The 7911-nt window shown below is 39.9% G+C and overlaps 1 protein-coding gene across 2 annotated transcripts in view; it reads right to left on the bottom strand.

Annotated features, from left to right (window-relative positions):
- Window positions 1-501: 501 nt before the first annotated feature.
- Window positions 502-7911, bottom strand: part of LGR4 (leucine rich repeat containing G protein-coupled receptor 4) — a 73109-nt gene continuing 65699 nt past the window's right edge. Inside the window, exons 16-18 of one of the 2 annotated variants that reach the window (XM_035327085.1) lie at window positions 7316-7437; window positions 6614-6688; window positions 502-3485 (exon numbers count right to left, since the gene is read on the bottom strand). In XM_035327085.1, coding sequence (XP_035182976.1) covers window positions 2209-3485; window positions 6614-6688; window positions 7316-7437 — 1474 coding nt within the window. In that variant the 3' untranslated portion in view covers window positions 502-2208. The remainder of the gene's footprint in view (window positions 3486-6613; window positions 6689-7315; window positions 7438-7911) is intronic. The other variant, XM_035327086.1, reaches the window with a different exon arrangement.

Raw genomic sequence — 7911 nt, 5'->3', positions numbered from 1 at the left:
ATTTCCTTCCTGCTGATTATAAAATTCCATCTGAAATTTGTTTTCCTTTTTGAGGAGTATTCTTGTTAGAAGTATTCTTGTTACCTGTGACTAGTTGGCCAACAGAGGGAGCATGGAACAAACTGTGGCTCTTACAAAACTATGGCTTAAAAAAAAGTAACACCTAGCAGGGCAATGCTATCAAAAACATAAAATCATCCTCTGTATGACTTTCCAAGATGTATCACACATTTGAGGTTAAATACAGTACGTCATGTCTTTTTTTAAAGCCTTTGCTTTGTAAGAGGGCAAGCACTTCTCTGAATGTTTTAATCATTTGCACGCCCTGAGGCAGAGTTAGTCAGAGATCACAGATCCAAATGTAAACTGGCAACTTGCTTATTTTGCTGGCTATTCCTTCCCAAAGCTCTAACCACATTAATTATGCTCACTGGTGTCTACAATTTCATGCATGTGCACCATTTTTAGCCTAAACTTCTGAAAAACAGAGATAAATAACAATCAATATTCATGTACCCTTTATTTGTTTTCAGTGTAACATTCCATGCTAATTGCAGATGGCTGTAATATTCATGAGTGTAAATATAAGAATTAACAACTCTGGGTGGTTGGTTTTCTTCTCTTTTTTTTTTTTTTTTTTTACATGTGAATATTTTGGCTTACAAAATTAACAGCATTACAGTAAATAATCCTCCCGTATTTTATACAAACTACATGTTTTCGATATACAAGGATTCTGTTTTTATTACAGTGACAATATACAACCATGTCTATTTACAATGCAAAAAGTATATAAACCATGTTTTAAACATTCTGCTACTGGCAGCCACTATTGTTTAGGAGGTAGCTTTAATTAACAAAATGAACTGAAGCCACATTTCCCATCATGTGTTCTATCAAATAATTTACAATACAAAGATAAAAATTCATTGTATGAACAGTATATACAGGTTCATTCTCAAAACAGCAATCTAGCTTTAAATCTTAAGAAGAATGTCTCCAGAGTAACTGGTTTGGCAGTGAATTTGCTCTTGATTTATCATATTTGAGGAACATAATTACTTAATTGAGCTTTCATAACTTTATATTGATCAGATTTCAAGCTAAATGAACAAATCACTGATTGTACTTAAATCATTTGGGCCTCAAGACTTAAATGGTTTTAAAATAAAACACCGATTTACATGAAAATCAGTGACTTTGCACAGTGTATATCACACAGTAAAATAATTGGCAAAAATGTTTTTTTTTGTATTTTAATTGTAAAATTCCTTTGTTTTCTCTCCATTTGCTAAAATCTCAGTCTATTCATAGGTACTTTGGGGTGCACCAACATTCAACAGGCTGCACAGTATTAGTCAGTCTTTTTCTACAAGCACATGAGCTGTATACATTTACAGCACTGCTAATACGCCACCCGATGCATCAGTATTCCTCCTGACAGTGTGACCCTACTGCATAATACTGAAGAAAATTGCTGTGCTTCACCTGAAGTAATGCATCGTCGCTGAAAAATTTCAGCCCTATTGCGCCTGACAGCTGTTAATATTGTCGTTTCATAGTCTGCAGATGTTGTGGATTACAAATGCTTTAACTATAGCAATCTTTTCTTTGTCTAAAGAAGATTGAACATTGGCTTGAAATACAAAACAAACACGGTATTCTTATATTGCTCTCACAGTTATTATGGGAGAATTAATCCCTTTTTTGGCCCTGCAGTAAAATTCATCCTGAGATTCAATGCTGAATACACTATACAAAGCTAGCAAGAGCGTTGTTTGCTTAATTATAGAAAAGTCACATTTAAAAATAATTTCTTTAATATTAACAGCTGTCCTTTATATTGTGCTTTGGCAGGAAAAAAATCATCAGAACTTACCTCACCACCAGCAGAAGTAAATACAACTGGAGCACAACATGGAAACAGACCATTAGGCATGTAAAAACGGTATAAAAGGAACCACTATTGCTTGGAAAGAGTAAAAATATTGGGTAACAAATTTGGTTTACCAATTATTTACAGTCAGGGCAATTTATTTGTTTCATTATTTTTAAATGTATGGCTCAAGAAATTACTGCCCGCTTCCCTTCTTTAGAAACGACGCTAAACAACGATTACAAAAGTGCTTCCTGCTTGAAAAGGTCAAAACAGGTAACGGTCTACGAAGCGGTATACCCCTTCGTTAGAAGAGCTGACGGCAAAGCCTTTCAGTCTTTAATTCTTGGTATGTTGTAGGCATAGCGAACCAAAGGGAATCCTCGGCTTTGGTAGAAGCACGCGCGGCCACAGGCCTGCACTTGGTCTGAGCTGTCCGACACGAAAGAGTCGTCCTCGTCTGCGTAGTCGGAGTGGGCAGACTGGGTGCCACAGTCCGACCAGTAGCCATCCGGCCTTTGGCAAGGCACCACTGCCAGCGTGGGGCAGCTGTGTGATTTGATTAAGTGTTTACATGGCACGGGCTTGGACAAGAGGAGCGATTCGCAACACTCGCAGACGGCAATGTTCCCCTGCAGATGGGTGTACATGCCACAGTCATAGTAAAAGTCCTGCGTCACACAGCCCCCTTGAGCGTTGACGGAAATTGCTACCGCTCCATTCTTCCTGGTCATGTGGCGTCTGAGCAACTTCCAGTCTTCCTTGAACTTTGGATTGAAGAATACGTACAGAACCGGGTTCAGGCAAGCAGGTAACGGGAAAAATATCAGAGTGACAGACTTCATTATTTCAGGGCTGATAGAAATTGCAGTGATCAACGGTGCAAACGAGAAAAATGCAACAGGGCAGAAAAAGATGCAGTTCGTGAAGATTAGCCAAGCCACATGCTTAATCATGCTGGACTGTGAGTTTTCGGAGAGGTCCTCTTTTTCCAAGTTGCAGTAAAGTTTAGTGTAGATAATAGCCATTAGCAAAAATGCTAACGAATTCAGGAGCACTAAAGTTACCGTGAAGCCTAGTGAAGGTGTCTCTCCAGTGGGGAAGGGCAAGCAAAGGGGTGATGCCGAATACTCCACTTTATGGAAAAGTGGTAAGCATCCTGCTACCATAGCACACAGGAAAGCAAGGACTGCTGCAATCTGAAATTGTTTCTGCCGATTGCTTTTCCCCTTTTTAATGATCTCCTTCGCAGAGAAGCTCCGTTCAACGGCTGCCAACATCAGGAAAAAAATGGCACTTTCTGACGAAAATACTGCAAGAAACCCAGCAACTCTGCAGCCACTGCCAGTCTCCCACCATATGCCAAATTCAGCAAATCTTCCCCAAGAGACAGCATCCAAAAAAGTTAAAATACCAGTATAGACTCCCATGAATAAGTTAGAGACAGAAATCAGGCCTATAAACAGTTTGGAAGATGGCAATGGAGTACAAGATGCAAATATTGTTAACATGACAAGCAGGTTGAAGAACAAAGCAACCAAAAAAATAAACCAGACAGTCAGTCGAATCATCCAGCTTCCCAGTAAATATTCACAAGGCTTAAAAGCACCTAGAAGAAAAAAACAGAAGGACAACCAATTTAGGGAGAAAACTTGTGCCTTAATAAGCAAGATTTTCAAAGGTATTACAAGAGCACTCCTCATTCATTAATTCATGAATAGAGTACCCAGCTGAACTGCTAAATAGGTCAGTTGAAAGTAAACTGCTCTGCTGGAGCTATTTACTAATTAATTATGCCTGAAAAAATAATTACTGCAATGAATGGTCACTTGGGAATACTTTCTATAAACAAACGAGATAAACAAACCTAATTACCTCTCAGCTACTCAAAATAGCTTTTATTAGTGCCCCCTAAATATATTTTTTTTTAATATTTCATACTTGATAAAGAAGTTGATAACTAAATAAAACTGAAAGTTCAAAACCCACTTGTAAAAAAATCCTTTTCCCTTGCAAGTAACATTTCTCTCAAAAAATGATTCACAAACATGCCCTCCAGAGTAGCTTTTGGTCACAAGGAAACATCTGTAAAACAGCCAACAAATTCAATTTATCAGCTTTAATAGGGACAGAAATTCACCACAAATCCTCTCTCCCACCCCCCATCACTGGAAGGCATTGAGAGTTTGCAAAGCCATAGGAAAAGTGGGATTTTCTTCTTCTTTTGCCACTGAGGTGAAGAACAAAGTGATAAAATGAATATATATAAAATGTCTAATGATATATGGCAAGACAAGGGAAAAAAAGGTCACTTTCTGCTTACCCTTCTAATCCTTCTAATTGCTATTTATTCCATAGGGAAATCCCACTGATTTTATGTAACAATTAGAAGAGTTTAACCTCTCCTTCATCTCCATTAAGCACTGCTAATTGTCCCAAACACAATACCGAGGGATCTCTCATGTAGTCTGGCCCCCTGCAAGCTAAAGGCAAAGCAGAAGAACGCCAAACCGCGCTGGCGGAGCAGCTTCTGAGCCGCAGCCAGGCAGCCCTCGGCCCCGCATGCCTCGTCCCTCCTTTTAGGCAGGCGAAAGGTAAGCACAACCCATTCCTAACGCTGACTGCACAGAGAGATTAAACGTCAGGACGAGAAACTCCCAAGGCCTAAAGCAACTTCCAGAAATAACTCAACTGACAATTCCGGAAAGAATCTTTTTGTTTGTTTAAACGAGCAAGCTTCACTTCTGAGCAAGAAATAATGCTGTTAATTGGATTATCAGACCAGTAAAAACAGCAGTACAATCCCCTTTTTCACAGGTACACTCCAATGAGCATCTCTTACTCAGGAAATTATTTTTGAAGTACATTCAACATGGGCATTCATCCTGGTCTCGTGGGAGGTGTCCCTGCCTGTCGCAAGGGGTTGCAGCTAGGCAGTCTTTCTTTTCTTCCCACCCAGACCATTCTATTTAGCAAAATCTGCTAACCTGAATGTACTTAAAATCAACTTCCTACTTAGGAAATTTAAAAATGCAAATTCTGCGCTTTGAAAATCTAACTGATGTCTCTTTTCTATCTAGTAGTTGTATCATGGGTCATCTTTACACAGCCAACAAACTCCACCACACCTTCCTGTCATTCTCCCAGCTCCCATTCTCTCTAACTATCATAGCACGAAGTTAGCCTCCTCTCCCACTAACATTCCCAACCCATCAGGGAAATTCACACTAGGAAGGATGAGTTTTGCTGCTTTCAGTGCTATGCTACTTGAGTGCCACTGTTCAGCAACCCATTCCTGCCATTAGGCAAGGTGGAAAGTGGCTCTACGGGATGAGCAATGATTCAGAACTTCAGGTGGTGGGTGGAGTGTCCTACTTACAACCAGACGACAGCACGGCAGGGAAAATAAGTTGTTAGTATGGGAGGGACTGGTTAAAAAACAAGGCAAATTGTGAACTTGTAAAACAAGCTCTTCATTCCTTCTAGAGTTACAGCATCTCTGGCATGGGCAAAAAGAGAGCTAAGGGCTTTAAAGATTTAACCCATATAACATACCATCTGAACTCTCATTCTGCGAACAGGAGATCAAAAGCAAATAAGCAGCATTGGTTCAATTCATTCTCAAATCATACAGTTAACATTAGTACCACCACAAATTTTCTTTTGCTGTGACCTAGAAATCCTTGCAGTATTCGGTACACTACAGCCAGAGCTATCCCAAAAGATGAAGAGCAAACAGATGAAGTTTCATAACAGACATAAAAAAACAGTAAAGGAGAAAAGAATGAAACCAGGCTTAGAAAACCTGTGTTCATCCAGAATCAGCTTTTCTCAAAGCATACTCTCCCCCTTATCTACGTATTGCTGTTTATGGAAACAGAAGGATACAAGATGTATAAAAGCTTCTCTCTTCTTGAGAGCCCGTGGCAAAGGTGAGGAAGTAAGGGGCAGCACAGCCTGTGCTTGAGGAGCTGAGCAGAACCGTGTGTGGAAACGTGCAGAAGAAGGAAGATAAGCAGAAGGGGAGCAATGAAACTGCCTAGAATGAAAATATTCATCTGCGAGATCAAAGGCTTTCAACACTCCTGGACTGTTCAAGCCCAAATCGAAGTAGTTCTGGTATGCCAGTAAGAATACTCATAGCACAGATATCTGTAGCAGTTTAAGATGCTACTCCAGCTTCTTGTAACAGCCCTCTGCTGTCAATTAATGCTGCTAAGGCAGGGCTGAGAGAACAGATCACGTGAGCATTCCTCATCCTCTCTCCTGCAAAGACATCAGGCTTAGCTTAAAACCAGGAATGACAGCAGTTTGATACAAGCTTTTAAAAGCACTGGCTAACTTCTCACTGCAGCAGATGAGCATTCATACTGTCTGCTCCACAGGTATTTCCTTAGCAAGAGTAACGCAGAATTAGGGGGCAGTGCATCAAACACAGCAAGCTCCAAATATAAGTATCACAGCACAGTCCAGCATGCTCTGAGTATGGAAACCAACTTCATTTTTTTTTTTGGTAATATATTTCTCCCATACAGTACTATGTCTAAAGCTGAGCCAATTCTTTGTGACTGCTTGTCCAAAGCAACAACGGCATCAAATGAAGTTTCACCCAAGCACTGCAGTTTAACCTCCTCTGTACAGAGGATCAGAGGAATACAACACAATTCTGCAGACAGCTATTTGCATAACACCATGCCTGAAGTTCGCCATGTGGCTAAAGCACTTTATGAGATTTACCTGTTGCTGGTGTACAGTGAATAATAGTCTGTCCCAGTTCTGCATTTTCATCATTTCTCAGAACATCTGCATCAGCTGTACCCAAATAAAATGAAAACCAGGTTAGTTGCGGATAGAAAAAAAAACAGGAAGGAAATGCAACAAAGCTGCCTAGGATGGAAGTACAGCTTTGAAAGATCAAAGACCTAACACTTCACCAGCTTTCTAGCCTGTAACAAGCAGAGCTGTTCCGGTTTGCCACAAACGGTCCAATGCTCAGCGCAGAAACTGCTGGAGCAGTGTAAGTTACTACTGCCTGGGGTAGCGACTCACAGCGTTTTGCAACACAGCAGCAACATTTTTAATCAACAGGGAAAAGATCTACAAGGCCTTGAACTAGAGAGGGTAAGGACAAGTTTTCTGTACAGGAAGGCCGAAATACTGAGATCAATAAAACATCTTCTGCTCTGGCAGAAAGTAACAGAAACAATCTGGCAGTGGGAAATAGTTTTAAACAACAGTCAGGTCTCACACATTTAGAGAACATGGCATTGCCCACCTGGCCAGGAACTGCTGATCACTTTCACAGACTGTTTCTGTACCACCATGAAGATGAGATTTTCCACATTTTCCTACTCAAAGACATTTTACTTCGTGTAATCTGCCCCCCAAAAAACTATTGCTGTCCTAACGTATATTCCTCACCAGGATAAGTACCCTTACCCTTCTCACGATCCACCAAGGTACCTTGATCTTGGTGACTGGAATCTTCAGCATCTGAGTTCAAGTAAGAGTCACAACCCCAAAATGCACAGCACTGGTAAGCGTATGGCACAGAGAGCGACCTGAAATACAGGCAGAACAATGAAGACCGTTACCTGCTGTAACTTTAACCAAGGTTACCACCTACTAAAAAACATTAAGCAGCACACTTCAGTCCTAAAATTCAAGTATTTTGTCTGGTCACTAAGAAAAAAAACACTGATTAACCTTTTCACTGAGATAAAGGACAGGTGATGCATCCAAGTGTTGTCTACAGCAAGGAGTACCAAAAAATTTCGTGACATTTATTTCTTTGCTTTTACTTTTCCTCCTTATTCAAAACAAATTCTGATCAATATTTGTGGTGTTACTGTACAAATTACATCAAAAATTCATCAAGCAAGTTAATTAAAGCATAACTGTTTTGTAAGAAAGTTAATTCCCAAACGACCGCAGCATTAAAACACGTTTCCTTTTCAGTTCATTTGGTTGACCAGAAAAAAAAAAAATATATATATATATATATATATATACATATATTGCTTTTGTCTTTCTCT

Source organism: Oxyura jamaicensis, chromosome 5 (assembly GCF_011077185.1).
Source record: "Oxyura jamaicensis isolate SHBP4307 breed ruddy duck chromosome 5, BPBGC_Ojam_1.0, whole genome shotgun sequence".
Taxonomy (NCBI): domain Eukaryota; kingdom Metazoa; phylum Chordata; class Aves; order Anseriformes; family Anatidae; genus Oxyura; species Oxyura jamaicensis.
The sequence above is the reverse complement of the archived record's forward strand: the minus strand, read 5'-3'. Positions and strand labels throughout refer to the sequence as shown.